Below are 16,669 nucleotides of genomic sequence, written 5' to 3'. Positions count from 1 at the left end.
TCGTCGGCTGAATGGGTCTTGTTAATTATGATCTTCGTTTTTCCGCTTGCCACCACTTTCTAATGTCTTATCGCTTGGCGATAGACTTTTTGTTTTTTCCTTACGGCTGTTATCCGTAAGTAATGTTTGGTTCCTCTCATCTCCCTTGGATATCTTAGTAGAGAGGTTCTTTCTTGTCTAGAGGAGTGATTCAAACAGGCTAGTTGAACAAGTTAACAACTTTATTCTGTAACTCCATACTAGGAGATGCAGCTCGGTCGGACGACCGATATGTTTGAGATTGGCTTGGAACTGCCATTCTAAAGCATCGCGTCGATAGCGGAACATTAGCTATCTCAGCAATTCATATAAAAACACATACGTAGTTCGCCGGCTCGGAAGTTACAAGTTTCCGGCGTAGGTTAACAGGTCAACCGCTTCCCATGGAAGTTGTTGTGCAAAGTTATCATAACATAAAAATGTTGACAAAGCTTAGAGCTAGATCAGGCTACTGCAGACAACGCATAGCGTAATCTAAGGTCTGCTTTGGTCACGTAGAACCCTCCTAATGCCATGACCCCAGGTCACTGGTTATATATATAATGTAATTCTTACATATGTCAACAGGGTAGTAACAGAACCTTTTTATGCATTTAATCACTTATTATGTTATACCTAGACGTATGTTACGAGCACGCTCCTATGAACAATGTTTAAAGTAATTTTTTTTTATTCAAGGCTTGAATAGGTAGCAGTCCGAGCCTAATGTAATAATTACATATGTTAGATTTACAATATCTGTAAATATAAACCCATGACCTGAGGTCATGGCATTAGGAGGGTTCTACGTGACCAAAGCAGACCTAGATTACGCTATGCGCTGTCTGCAGTAGCCTGATCTAGCTCAAAGCTTTGTCAACATTTTTATGTTTATGATAACTTTGCACAACAACTTCCATGGGAAGCGGTTGACCTGTTAACCTACGCCGGAAACTTGTAACTTCCGAGCCGGCGGACTACGTATGTTTTTTTATATGAATTGCTGAGATAGCTAATGTTCCGCTATCGACGCGATGCTTTAGAATGGCAGTTCCACGCCAACCATCAAACATATCGGTCTTCCGACCGAGCTGCATCTCCTAGTATGGAGTTACAGAATAAAGTTGTTATCTTGTTCAACTTGCCTGTTTGAATCATCTCCTTAGTCAAGAAGAACCTCTCTACTAAGATATCCAAGGGAGATGAGAGGAACCAAAAAATACTTACGAATGACAGTCGTAAGGAGAACACAAAAAGTCTATCGCCAAGCGATAAGACTTAGATATATACATACAAACATTTACAGACAGTTCGCGGAAACAAGTGTGTCAGCCTTACAGCATAGTGATTAAATGTATTTCAGAAATGTAGGCTAGCGTTTAACGACATTTTTTCGAAAACGTACGAGTCATATATTTAACCGCAAGCCAGCTCGATCTTGGGTTACCCAGTTTATATTCTACGCCCGTACATTAATGTTTTACTATTTTTTTTATTTTTGCTAATTGTATGACTTCAACGAGTGAGCGAATTGATGGCTATGTGTGAACCGTGTGAATGCTTTGCTGTGAGAAATTTCGTGAAGTTTTTCTTCATTGACTTCAGTGAGTGCGCTTGACGCGTACGTTGATTTCGTCTGTTCAGTTTTGATGTCCATAATTAGTTTGACCTCAGCCTGCAGAAGTCAGTTAGCCAGACTTAATCCTGAGCAGTGATTGGACTTACCCTCTCTCATTCCATAGTTAACTCATTTTAATTTTCAAAGGCTCTCGTGTATTGGAAATGAATTTAATTTAGAATGTCTAAATAAACTTCATGTTTTCATTCCATTCTGCTCACACAACCCATACTACGTCTCATCTTGTTCATCTTTTAAGATATGATGGTGATCCGAGACTCTTCATGCAGAGTTCAGGTCGCAGTGTTTATTTATTTATTTTTTCAGCGGGAATGAGCTAGTTAGCAGAGATATTAGGCCGCTCGTCCCACCGGCCTCTGTGTTGAAAAAAACACACACACACACACACATTACTAGTGGAACCCAGCGTCCCTGGTATCTGCTCTGACGCCGAAACTGTTGTCAGGTCGTGGCAAGCGTCCTTTTTGTCAGCCAAGAACTTTTCCCCTAATTCCATCAGTAATGCTGCTTTGTAAGGTAGCTCATTTTCTCCCCCTGTTAGCTTTCAGGTCTCATCATAACCCATTAACCTTGCATTAAGCTGCCAGCTTCGTTGTGCATTTCATCAACAACTGCTATTTTACGTGATGGGAGCTATGCCCTGATACTTGACCCTCTTTTTACCCGATCTGAGATTAGTCATAAGTGTATAATTCCCCTGACAGATGTAGTTTTGCAATGCAAACATTCATAGATGGAGCAATGTTTTGCAACGCAGTCACAAATGCTCCGAAGCGGAGCGTTGTTTTGGAAGTCGCCAAATATTTCAAGTGAGTTTTATAGAGCAGTTTTTTTATATTTTTTAATTTTTTTAGAGGTGTTTCTTTTTATGTCAAATCCTGTCTTGTGCGCCAATGTGAGGCTTCGGCGCCTATTATAGAAAAGTGACTCACTTATATAATCACATTATAGTAATACACCCTTAGACCGATGGGATAGACATACTAATTGTTTATACAATGAAAGGCGTAACAACGAGTTGTGTTTATAAATTAAATCTCTGAGAGGTTTGTGGAATTAAAATTCATCCTTGCTTATGTCTAATACCGTTGAACCTGCTACGTAGAAAGATATAAAGGACAAAGTGTCCTTCGACCTTACGCATACAGTTAAAGTGTAGGGACCAACTGGCGCAAGCATAATTTTGGTCGAATTTTCCTCGTCCTGGATCTGGAACTGGTTTGTGAACGTCATTATAAAATCTTTTCAATGTGCAGTTTATTTTAGAGCCGTTGTATGCTATGTTGTACGCTGTAATTTTGGGAAAGAATTAAAACGAGTCGCTACTAAAAATGACATATGATGAAATGCAATTGCTGTACAAGTTAAGAAAATTGGTGTTAATCAGTGGAGACTGTTCATATACGTACGTACTTATTCTCTCTCTCTCTCTCTCTCTCTCTCTCTCTCTCTCTCTCTCTCTCTCTCTCTGTGTGTGTGTGTGTGTGTGTGTGTGTGTGTGTGAACGTAAGAACTTGTTTAGTACCTGGTAAAAAAACCGCATCCCCTTCCGAAGCAAAAAATCCCATTTGAATTAAACCTTCATGCTGATAAATGCCGCAGCCCTTTCTTCATCTTCATAAGACGCCTCTCGCCTGTTACGTGGAAGACGGCTTGTACACCTTGGCAACTGCACAGTCGCAAATATATTGCCTGCTATATAGACTGAGTCTTTTGGAGAATGAAGAGGGTTGGAGGAGGAGTGGGGTTTGGGTGTGGGAGGTTTGGTGTGTGTGTGGGGGGGGGGGGGGGGGGGAATAGGGTTAGGCGATGTGATTTGGCCTAAGAAACTGGGCAGCTTTTATTCGCATTGCAACTGGTTTGAGTTCGGCAACTTCCAGAATTCTTATCAGAGTAAAAACTCGTAAAAGAATTTAATTAAAAAGTAATTATCATAAAAACACTTTCCTCATCATTGAATGTGACCGTTGAGGTGAACTGCTACTACATAAGTGCTCACAAACGTGTTTGTGCATACATGCGTAGGTGATTACAACACATTTGCTAAGGTCTGTGTATCAGGGAAAGCAACGGTGAGGGAAAGAGTAGAACTGCACGTTAGTTCAGTACTGGTAAGTTAAGCAAAAGTGGAGAAAGTTATGAACGAAAGTATAATGGGGACAAATTCGGAAGTAGCAGAGAATCAGGCGGAGGAACGAAAATGATCTTTTCATTCTTTTTTATTGTACATTTAACGAGTAAATGGCCTTGTGAAACTTAAAGACAGAAAAAGTTTTGACGCAGTATTGTCGTTAACAAGTTGCTTGATGCAGTTGTATGTTGAGAGGTAGTCAGGTGATTGAAGTGGTAGAGCAGTGGTTCCCAAACTTGCCCATAAAAGGGGCCCTCAGCCAGATATGGTAAGTCCCGGCCGAGGACCCCAGCCAATCAAAAGTTATTATTACCATACTGGGATATCCAGTACAACGTTGTACATTTAATAATTGCATATTCCTGCACCAGTAAATATATAAAGTACCAGTAAATACATAAAATATTTTCAATATTCTTTTTTTGCTTTTAATTCAATACAAAGTAAAATTGGTGAAAATTGCCACAGTTTTTTTCTTCTGTAGTTGAAAAAAAAAATTAATGTTTACAATGTGTCGCGGACCCCTTAGGCTTAGGGCCTTCTACTGGACCACCAGGGGTCCGCGGACCCCAGTTTGGGAACCACTGTACTAGAGAATAGTCATAGCCCCAGTACAGTTGAGAAATTATACTGCAAATTAATCGGAAATATAGAGTGAATCTAAAATAAGCAAATAGCGCGCGGTAGGGAAGTTGATGTACAAAACATTGGTCAGGCTATCATGTAATAAGAAAAGGCAAAAAAAGATTATTGATTTGCCAAATATGAATGCCATTGTTTGGTTACACGATCAGGAGGGATAAATAAATGTTATGTGCACAATATAACTAAAAAAAAAAATTAAAATAAATAGGGAAATTCAGTGGCTAGACTTGTTACATTGGCCGTATCACATTAGCAGCTACTCGATAAACATTTTCAATGATTCTCAATCAGTCCGGGTAATTGAAAAGGTGCGTCTGTATGTGTGGTAAAGATGTCATATATACAATCTTATTTCTTCTCGTAATTATAATCGAGTTTCCATATTTTCAAATAAGGTTTATAGTGGCAATTCAATTCTTTCAATGTAAATCAAACTCATGACTTTGTACACAGTAAGCTCATTACTATTGTTCAAATCAAACTCGTACCAATCACGATATGGCAATTATTGATGTGACAAACCTCAACCTAAAGCGGATTCAGACCCCATGTACTCCTAATCCACGCCTGAGTTATTGAGATTGGGCACAGTCCAAAGGTCCACATCAGGTCTCTTATCCCCACCAACATTTACGAGCTCTCGTTAGGGGCCTTCGCTAGCACACAACAAACGCTGGGCTTTGTGGGCGGCTCCAAAAGCAAGAGCCCCGGCCGGAATATAGAGAGCATAATCTTAAGCTACAAGAACCCTAGGCTAATAAGAACCAGTCTGCAGATATGCTCTGATGATTCAATATTGTAAACCGAGCGCCGCGCCGTAAGGATGTTCAGAATGTCATGTAATTTCCGTTCATAATTTTACATTCCTTGGTGAAACGAAAAATCGCTGGCATACTAGTTTATTTTAGAGACTTTATTTCGTCTGGAAAAGAAAGCAATGACTCTAGTGACCTGGAAGAAATTCATGAAATGCAGACGTGTATGCATGAATAAATGTGCACGCACCCATGAAGATGCGTGTGAATATATACATAAAGTGCCATTAGAAACAGGCCACACTGTGTTCTGTGGGGTGCCAATTAACGCCTTAATAACCATTTTTTTTATCCTAACAATAAAAAAGCCACAGTGAACAACAGTTGGACGAAAGACGCTAATTGCTACATTTGTCTCAGTCTTTCTAGTTTCCTTGCTTTTGTCTTGGAGCGTTTCACCAATTTAAGCACTCATTTGCTATTCCGAAAGAATCTGTTAAACAACACCGTGACACAGTGACGACAAGAATAATGAATGAGCGAAGAAAAAATACACCTGTGAGAAAATACCAACGTGAGGCAATGTCGTATTCTTTTAAGCCTCAGCGAGCGAGCTCAATCATTAATACTTTCTCCTTGTGTTCACGCGCTGCCTGTACCAGACACTTCCCCTCCCAGCGTTCTTCTATTGTTTTCCTCTTCATCCTCCTCCTCCTACCCCTCTTCTTCTTCTTCTTCTTCTTCTTCGTCCGTCGTTACTTCCGATCCATATTACCACCAAGGCACATGTGCGTTCGGGTCATGGCTAAGGAGCGCAGGAAACCGCAAGAGTTGACAAGGAAAATGCGGAATGTTTAAGCAAATGTGGTTTTATGGCGGAAGCGTGTCGGCAGGCGAATATGGCTTTTGTTTTTTAAGACTTTTTTTTTCTTCTTCTTCTTCTTTATTAGGCTTCGGTTAGCGATTCATGCGATCGTATGGAGCAAACAATTTAAGATCTGGATTCAGTTATACGTATTTGTGAACACAAACTTATATAATTAACGATTACGAAACCGCAAAGTCCGTTTACTGTCCAGTTCGCTGGAATAACTTAATAACTCAAGGCCAAAAAGAATTATAATTGATGAGTGTTTCGTCTCCGTCAGGATTCCAACCGATGCCTGGTTTGGAAACCACGATAAAAAGTGAAATAGACCACTATTGTTGTTTCTAAACCATTCGTCAGCAGCAATCTTGTCGGGGACGAAACACAAAACCCCTTGGTTGTAGGTTATTCTTGAGGTATATGAACCAAATATCAAACGGCATTTGTGGTTTAATATCTGTGAATATAAAACAGTTGCGTGAAAAAAAAATTTATATATATATATATATATATATATATAGATATATATATATATATATATATATGTGTGTGTGTGTGTGTGTGTGTGTGTATCGTTAAATGCGACGAAATTATGCTATTCTGACTTCAATCTTACCATAATAATTATATTATAAAGAAAGTATAACGGTAAAAAGTTTAATAAATACAAAAAAATAATTTGATACAAAACAATGAAAGCACACACACACATATGTATATATATAGTATACATACATAGGTGTGTTTTTGTGAACGTTATTTCAGTTTTTTATATTCATCAATTTATTTAATTATATATTCTCATACTTAGTATACATATTGAAAGATTTTAATTTCGGTTAATATAATTTCATAACATTTAAAAGTTAAAAAATGTTACTGTATGAACAATTTCAAGTCGGCTTTTGATTACATCTTCAAAGTGACTGTCACTTTTTGTAGATTCTAGTGAAATATCATAAGTATCAAATAAACGTCACCAGCTGAATGTGAAATAAAATATCAATGTATTGTTATTTTTTCATGGTACCATAAACCTTTGCCTTCGTGAACCCCCATCGCCTAAAAAAAACCTTTTGATCGGCCATACCCCACTACCATCCTTACCACTCTCCCCCGATCCCCATATCTGGGTCGTCTTGACGTATGAAGAAGGTAAGGTGAAGGTAAGACCCGGTACGCCTTCGTCATGCTATTGCACCTGAATGACGACCTTCTGTCCCATTCTGAGTTCCTCTCTCTTTCTCTCTCATCTCCTTCGCCTCATCATCATCATCATTATCATCTTCGTGCTCTTTTTCCTCCTGTTTAGTCAAAGTATCAGTCCTCTCTCTCTCTCTCTCTTCTTTGCGTTTATTCAAATTACAGCTCTCTCTCCCCCTCCTCCTTCTTGTTTATTCAAAGTACACCTCTCTCTTTACACAAGTCAAAGCAGACAGTTGATGGATGAATAATGGCGGGCTTAGTGTTTGAGTTTGATTATATTCGAACCTTTAAGACGTCTAAAGGCGCTTATGAGCTTCCATGAGGTCAACCTGCTTTATTTCCCCCTCTCTCTCTCGTCTTGAGCATTAAATTGCCCGGCTCGTTGGCCTTCGAAGGGGAAACAGTACACGCTACTAATGTGGTAAACTGACAGCGATAACATTAAGAAAATAAAAACGTGAAAAATAAAACTAGGTTTTCCTCCAGAAATGTTCCAACGCATTTTAGCCTACGATTCTTAACCTTGATTCATACAGCCTATAGTCTGGTATTTAGGTTTTGACCTTTAGTCTGAACAAGGTTGCAGCCCTTCACTCCACCATTTTTTGTATACAAATCTTTTTACCTATCTCCCGTCGTCGTCATACTTTCTGTCAGCGCTCCGTCCCCTGGATTCTTTTCGCGTGCAGTAGTGATTAGACGAAAATGACAGCGACAAGATGTTTGCTTGGGTGATTCCAAAGAGGTTTGTTGTTTGTCCGAGGAGTTTGTCTTGGCATCATTAATGTTTTCGTTCTTTTTCATGTGACTAAGAGCAGTTTGAAAAGAAAGCGTATTTGCTTGTTCGTTCTTTCGTTCGAGAATAATTTAAGCCAGCCTTACGCTGGCGTGGGATCTTGCTCTTGGGCAGCTCGTAATGAATTCATTCAGCTCGAAGTTAATTGTTAACTGAACAGTCAGCGAATCCCTTTAATTCTTTACTTATTTGTAATACGATCATAACCAGAATAAAACGAGGGAATAGTTATTTAGTCGTTCATCCATATAATCAAGCTTTTACCACTGTAGTGGCCGAAACTAGACTTTAAGTTGTCCCAGAAAAATTAAGTAAGGTATATCCACAAAAATCATTAGTTTTGTTGCTATTTCATGTGAATATGTCCAGATTAAAACGACAAAGTGAGAGGGTTTGTCATTCAACTGTATGTCTAGTTATCGAATTAGTATCCGAACTCGGTTTTAACGGAACTACTGCAGTAAACTCGTTTGGCAATCCTTGTCTTGCTCAGGTGAAGCAAGTGAGCGTATTTAGCAAGACTTATATCATACTTGCGTGTTCCTTTCTCTCAGTTTTTATATTCTAATTTCTAAAAATCGTACGGAACGTGAATTGCAGTTGGCATACCCACATGGACTATAGTATACCATATCTTTATTAGGAAATGTAAGCAATTATGCATTGAAACTTCATGCAAGCAAAGAAAAATGTCCGAAACTACGTAGTCTTTTATAGTTATATGCTAGTATATTGCATAAAAGTAATAAAGTACCAATGAAATATTTGTTACTTTGAATTTTGACTTTATTATTATTATTTTTATTATTATTAATTATTAGCATGGTCCTATAGAATAGACCGCTCTCTGAATAAATAGAAAAGCAAATTGAATGATGTAAACAGGAACAATGCCGAACACACAAACTAATAACATATAAACAAAATAATCCCCTTACAAATATCATAGCCACTTGAATAGAATATAAATTTAGACTAAAGGCAAAATGTTGGGAACTATGAGGTCATTCAGCACTGAGGGAAACTAACATTGAGAAAGTTTAAAAAGTGTAACAGGGGAGTGCAAAGTCAGAAGAGAAAATGAACGGAGGTACAGTAAAAGGAATTAAAGCGGTTGCAGCTAGGGGCCGAAGGAACACTGCTAAAACCTTTAAGTAATACCTACAGTGCACCATGTGAGGTGTACTGAGATTGCACTACTCCATCTACAAGGGCAGCAGTCTAATATACAGTGATACTGACTGCTCCTTGGCTGCTAAACCAATGGGTTTGCTCGTCTATTAATTCCCTTCATTATTTCACTTGCACACGTATTTCAGCCTCCTTCACCACTTTCCCTAACAATTCCCTTCAAAGTCCCTTACCATATCCAAGCCTACATGAATTGCATGTGTGTGTAATTCATAAGTAAATTTAGGCATTAAATTCGAAGAATGACAACCAGCTACGGAAAGGCTCCAAAATCATTCACAAAAATAAAAGCAGGCAACATTTCATCACATCGCTCTTATCTTATCGTTATCATCTGCTTAGTAAACAGAATGTTAGTGAACAGTGAGTCTATTATGGTGAAATCAAGGATATTCATTCTTTGTCCATAGTATATGTAGGATCATTATACGTACCATTGATATTCTCTAGCAGGACCAGCCAGTACTCACTACACCCAATAAATCATTGAAATGGAGATTTACTGAATTATTTGTAGTTCTGAATTGTCCAGTTCTCCAAGATTACAATTAGTTACGCCAGTATCTAAAACATAAAACATGAACAGGTCTCTTCCAAAGGTGGGTTTTCATTCTTATACTTTTTGGGACTAAGGACTGAAGGGTTGCAGTTAGTGGACTAAGGACTGAAGGGTCGCTGTTTGTAAAAAAAAGAAAATGTTTCTTACATTCAAGGCACTTTAAATATAAGTCTTTGATTTTTCATTCTCAAATACAATCCTGTTCAAGTCTTACACAACGAGACACAATTTTTAACTGAAAATCTACACTTTTTCTACAAATTTGGTCTTATTACAAGCTTTGATAATGTTTGCTAGTTTTGAAGCTATTCTGACTCTTCTTGACAGCGACCTTGTCACCTTAGTTAATTTTACTTTATTTACTGAATAAACTTTCATTCCCTGGAATTAGTATCAAGCAAATTAAATGTATCAGCTCTACATGTACACAAGCAGAGACTTGTTATTGGTGACAATGCCTGTAATTCAGCTGTCAAGGTGACAAACTTGAGCTTCCCTATTTAATATCTTTTAACAATACTGCACATAATGATTGACTAATTACCACAAGCAAAGTGTAGCTCCAGCATCTGACTGTAAGTCTCATAGACTAAGTTGTAGATGAAGAGGCTAGATGCATAGAGTAGAAACCTATGGAAAACTTAGACTTGAAAACTAATACCACTTATGGTTTTACTTCAGTCATGGATGCAGCTCACATTCACAATAGCCAAGTTAGAAAATGATAACTAAAGATGAACGTTTAGTAAGCAACCCTTTACTATGCTTTATGTCTGGCCCATCTACAGTAATAAAAGTAGTACATATATTTTTTCTTTCAATATACACTATACTTTGAAACTATTTCCACTGTCCCTTGCTCAAAACTAAGAGTTCATTTTTCTGTTTCCCAGCCTCCAACTATAACAGTTGTTATCAGGAATCTCCCTATAGAAACAACTGAAGAAGAATTAACAGATCTTTGTGCTACATGTGGTGGTGTGGCTGAAGTTGAAATACCAACAAAGGTATCTTCTTTTACGAAGTTCAAGTACGCGTAAGTAGCCAATTATTTGATGGATTTCTACAAATTTCCTTTCAACTTCAGCATTATTTGAACTTTTGCATTTCATCTTTAATAATGTATCCATAGGCTAAATACCATATACTCAAAGAAAATATTTCAACTGAATTAAAGAAACTATATTTCTCATGTTGTGGCTTTCATTTCACAATATTTCTAGTTTCCTAACATGTTTGTAGATGGCTGTGAACTTTAGTTATTCAATTTATAGATTTTTGTTGCTAAATATGATACGTACCAAATGAAGAATTTCTGAAAACTTCTATAAAACCTCATGCCTCCAATTTCATAAAGAAGTAATTTTCTTTAAATTAACTCAAGATTGTTGCTAACAAGAACTCTCTCATTGCAGTTTTATTCGGTTCGTAAGCCTAGAAGCTGCCTTAACTGCAGTCTCGAAGCTGGATGGTCTCATGGTGCAAAAGCGGAGGTTAAGCGTTCAGCTTGCTCGAAACCACTGGAGAAACACCAATGAGAAAACAGGTGAGTCCAACATATAGAAAGGCAAGTAGTTTCACAACCATGTCTTCCAATGATATTCTTTGCCTTGCAAATCAGTTTTTATACCTAATAGGTCTTTTTATTTGGGTTAAAGCACTCCGAAAACCAATGTAAAATTTCTTTTTTGGCAAGAGTTGCTGTTGAGATTGCATTAATATTTCCATTATTTTATTTTTTTTTGCATGAACTGAACATTGTTACCTATTATGTGTTCTGCAAGCTGATATATCCCAAAGCTGAAGCTCGCATAAAGTTCCTTAACACTTTTTTCGGCTTTTAAATGATAATGCTCTTCATTTCATTTTAGGCAAATGATTCCACTTCTGCTGCACATGAATTTCATTAGCATATTTCACTTTCCAAATTAGGACTTACCATTGTATGAATGAAATGTACACAAGAAAAATTATGTAGCATTCATTTACCGGCAGTCCCCGGGTTACAATGGGGGTTGCGTTCTTGAGACGCGTTGTAAGCCAAAAATCGTCGTAAGCAGGAACATCGTCAAAATTCCTAAGAAAACCTTACTTTTAATGCTTTATGTGCATTAAAAACTATGTAAACTGCATTCTTATTGCATTTTTCATAAAAAACAAACACTTCAAATATTGATCATTTTGCAGTTTTGGAGTCATATTTCTCCTGCCAGATGAGTGTTGTAGGCGTCATAACCCTGGAACATGCGTCGTAAACCTGGCTATAATTTATGATAAATATAATTGAAAAGCGTTGTAACCTCGGAACGTCATAAGCCGAACCCGTCGTAAGCCAGGGACTGCTATAGTAATTTTGACTAGTTTAGCATTTCAGAAAATTAATCATATGCTCACTTATCAATAACTGGCTACTACATCAAAACTGGTTATGGTGAAGAATCGCTCCAAGAAACTTCAAAATACAGTACCAAGAGGAAAATTAATTATTATCAATTATATATGCCCCCACAGTCCAGCATACAATAACTGTGTTGGGTTATAACGTACGTAAATATTAGATGAAAACAATACTTTGGTATTTTGCTTCTATTCAAAATGACAAAATACCATAGCCCTAATGACATTATTTTATATCTGAAGTTGATTCCTTGCATTCCCTGGTAATACAGTCACATTACACAATTTCTTATTGAAATACAGTAACCTGTAATTCAAGAATAAAAAAAATCACAAACTTTACACAATGCATCCCATCAAAATATTCTCTCAAATTTCTAGTATAGAAATAAAATCGTGAATATAAATCTTATTTATTTCAAATTTCAGTTATTCATGATGTAATTACTAATGACGACAAAGAAAAGTCTACACCAGATATTTCAGAAGAGGAGATTAATGCAACCATAGTGCAAACATGTTATGAACAATGGCAGCAACATCGAAGAAGAAATGCAGACAGAGGTATAGTAATAAATGCTTTCATGGCTGTTGAATCCTTTAAAATTCTAACGATATCCGTAAAAAATGCAAAATAAATAAATCCCAAATGTTTTGATGTTGGGTAGCATTGGGATGGTGTTTGAAAAGGCTTTAGATATTGTATAAATTATTTCAATCTCCCATGCAAGTAGGAGTTTAATCTGAGATAATCATTATTTTATTCTTGTTCGTTCACAATGACATCTTTCATTTGTCGAATAATTTACCATGAGGTTTAATGTACAATTTGCAGTGAAGTTTAGTATGTACAGGAAAACTGAATTGATTCTGTCTGAAAGCAAAAAGACAGTAATACATATTCAAATGTCACTTACAATCACCTCAACTTTTAGAATTCCATTTTTAACTTCTTTAACAGAAGACTAACGAAAATGATGAAATTACAAGATTAGATTTAGTTACCTTCAGCTTATTTATTACAGTAACAAAAATACATATACACTATTTTTTCAGATCTTCCAAGCTTTGGAAAAATATTGGAAATCATCTTAAAAACTACTGAGGATGCAGAGGAATTCAAAGATGAGTTTAATGAATCTGAATCAATCATTGATAATTATATATACTCATCAGTGTGTGAAGAATTAGCAACAGACTGAACAAACACACATTTATAACTGTACTATTTTATACTGCATTTTTCTTTTGTTATGCTGAACATTAGCATTTCCACGTAGCTTATAAAATGAAAAAGCAAAAACTCAAAAAGAATACATAAAAGATTTGTACCTGTCAGTCTTAAGCAAAATGATCCATTAAAAGACAATGAACATTCAACAATTTTATTATTACCAACATATGAAAATAATATTCTATATGAGTTCCTGAATTTTAGGTATTACAAAAACATGTAAGGTAAATCACAAAACTTGTTTTAAAAATATGAAACTGAACACATGGAATTCAGCTAAATAACACAAATGTAAACCAATTTTATCACAGCAAATCCATATGCACATCAAGTATCTTGTCTCATACAATAATATACTATCACATGCAATGTGCAGTACATACTACCAACAATGCAGTTCTATACTTGAAAATTTAACCTTCCATATACTAAACGGTAGAATATTTACGTGGACGCCAACGTCAATTCAGCATTGTAAAGTGGTAATTTTTAATTTACAGTACATTTTACAGCTTCCTTCCAGAAGGTCAAAGAACAACTATATATATATAAATGTCCAAATATATATGAATAATATGGTAATTTTCTTCTGTCAACACAAGAAAACATGACATCTGATTAACCAACTCACACTTGACGTTCCTTCACTGATCCATCTTCCATGCCAAAATATGCAACTGTGGCCATGTTGACAAACAAACCAGTCTCAACAACACCTGCAATAATAAAATACAAATAACTCCAGTCAAAATAGTTGATGAATAACCATGCATAACAGGAACCTGAAACAAAAAATACATTCAATGCTTCTGGCTGAAATGCATAAGGTGTGTGTGTAATTCTAGCCTTACTACGTTATCCAATGATTTGCATTAATTCTTTAAAAGTTATATTAAAGTGTTACAAAGCACACCTTTAGATTCTATGCAAAGAATCTAAAATAAAGTAAATATAGCTCCCAACTTTCTACTACAATAGTCACCTTTGTTGGAAATAATTTTCTAGTATTTTATATAAAATAAAATTCAATTCTCAGATAACTGATCTTATCTCCTGAAATGATACATAAAAGGCTTTTCCTCAAGCAATGTATAAGATACTATAACAAGGAAAATAAGTGGGCATAATGCATTATGTAACAACAATACGAGGTCCAATTAAAAAAACATAACATAGTAGAATTTTGTTATCATATGTGGAACATATATGATAGGCCATCATATGTTTTAGAAATATTGCATATGCTAATTTCATTTCAACACTTGTTAATTTCCATGCTATTTGATTAATCACCATGTGAAAGAGCTGACAAATTTTGTAAATAAATAATATACCAAAGAAAATAAAAATTTGTTATTAACATTGTTGACATCTGATGTTACCCTTTTCATCCCAAACTGACACATCTTGAGGAGATAGTAACATAATTTAGTGAGTGGCATAAAATACATTATTAATACGTATATATTTTAAATTACCTGGAATCATCATAATCTGCCGATCAACATCCTTCCAGTCAAATTTTCCATCAAAAATCCAATCCAGGATGAAATTTCCATTATCCGTTACTACTGGACCCTGTAAAATAAGTTCTTTCAGAAGGAAGGGAACAACCAAGTGTGTTGTGGTCCTGAAAAGCTTATTCAAAAGTATTACCAAATTGTTTTCTGGATTAGTTCTTACATAGTTCTATGGAGGTTAGGAATAATTTCCCTTTAGAGAGTTCTGGATGTAAACAACTTTCTCTTTGAACATGGCTGAATAACATTCTGCAAAAATGTACAATGCTTACAAGTTTTCTAAATATTTTATTTGTTATTACAAGTTTTCTAAATATTTTATTTGTTATATCTCTGAAAACAGAGCTACGTACTTGTCATTTGCAGGTGCAAATATGATATTGTTAAGATACAATAAAGTTTTATACATACTTACCTGGCAGATATATACTTAGCTATAGACTCCGTCGTCCCGACAGAATTCAAAACTCGCGGCACACGCTACAGGTAGGTCAGGTGATCTACCATTCCCGCCGCTGGGTGGCGGAATCCCGACCATTCCCGTTTTCTGAGCCAGATTTTCTCTTACACCTGTCTCCTGAGGGGAGGCTGGGTGGGCCCTTAATCGTATATCTGCAGGTAAGTATGTATAAAAACTTTATTGTATCTTAACAATATCATTTTTATACATGCAACTTACCCGGCAGATATATACTTAGCTGATTGACACCCTTGGTGGAGGGCGAGAGACAGCTATATATATAAAAAAAAAAATTTTAATAACGGGAAACAACAATTGTTGTAGGATATCAATCCTTGGTTCTTACCTGTTTGGGCCGAAGACTTCATGATTACTGTCATTTAGTCTGCATGCCTCAAGAGCTTCAGTGAGGTAAACCACCTATGACCGAACAGCCCTTCTGGATCATGTCAATGGGGGCTAGCCCGCTTACGCGACAGAACCTGCATGGATCGTACCAATGGGGCTTACCCGCTTACATGGCAGAGCCTGACCTGTATCTTATCAATGGGGGCTAGCCCTCTTACATGACAGAGCTTTAGGCTTTACATAATGCACAACGAGGAGACCAAAAGTTAATCCCGACCACCTGACCTTCCTAACCATGTTAAATCTAAGAACTGAAAAGGGTTATTCCTATACCCTCTTTCAGTCAACCATAAAAACCAAACACCATAATGTTAAAATTACATAACCTAACTAATTAGGATTAACCTCAGCTCCTCCTCCCAGCACTAAATCCGCGGACACATACGCTCCCAGTGAAAAGCACTTCTCATAAGTAACTCTCACATCCCTTAGATAATGAGAGGCGAACACTGAGTTACACTTCCAATACGTGGATTCAATTAGATTTTGAAGGGACCACGTTTTATGAAAAGCCATTGAGGTTGCTAAGGCCCTCACTTCGTGTGCTTTTACCCTGAGGAGTTTAAATTGTTCTTCACCACATTTAAGATGCGCTTCCTTAATAATGTCTTTAATGAAAAACGTAAGGGCGTTTTTTGATATTGGCCTTGTAGGATCCTTGACCGAACACCAAAGACTTTCCTGCGTACCTCCCAAAAGAGACTTTCTTTGTAAATAAAATTTTAGCGCTCTTACTGGACAAAGGGTCTTCTCCTGTTCTTCCCCCGTAAGAGAAGAGAGTGCCTTCACTTCGAAAGCTTCTAGGCCACGGTTTTGATGGGTTTTCGTTCTTGGCTAAGAAG

General features: G+C 36.7%; 2 protein-coding genes across 2 annotated transcripts; one reads left to right on the top strand and one right to left on the bottom strand.

Annotated features, from left to right (window-relative positions):
* The first annotated feature begins 9,595 nt into the window (after positions 1-9,595).
* Positions 9,596-13,580, top strand: LOC135225687 (uncharacterized). The gene is made up of 5 exons (XM_064265035.1): positions 9,596-9,848; positions 10,702-10,844; positions 11,224-11,354; positions 12,635-12,769; positions 13,262-13,580. Exons 1-5 carry the CDS (start codon positions 9,828-9,830, stop codon positions 13,405-13,407), a joined length of 576 nt encoding a protein of 191 aa, XP_064121105.1. The 5' UTR covers positions 9,596-9,827; the 3' UTR covers positions 13,408-13,580.
* Positions 13,581-14,066: 486 nt separating this feature from the next.
* On the bottom strand, positions 14,067-15,017 carry LOC135225261 (ribose-5-phosphate isomerase-like; the record flags this gene model as incomplete). The annotated part of the gene is given in 2 exon segments (XM_064264591.1): positions 14,067-14,155; positions 14,918-15,017. Coding segments are annotated over 2 exon segments (189 nt in total), but the record flags the coding sequence as incomplete, so codon positions are not given.
* Positions 15,018-16,669: the final 1,652 nt, after the last annotated feature.

This window comes from Macrobrachium nipponense, chromosome 13 (genome assembly GCF_015104395.2).
Source record: "Macrobrachium nipponense isolate FS-2020 chromosome 13, ASM1510439v2, whole genome shotgun sequence".
Lineage (NCBI taxonomy): Eukaryota > Metazoa > Arthropoda > Malacostraca > Decapoda > Palaemonidae > Macrobrachium > Macrobrachium nipponense.
This window is presented reverse-complemented; position numbering and strand designations above follow the sequence as displayed.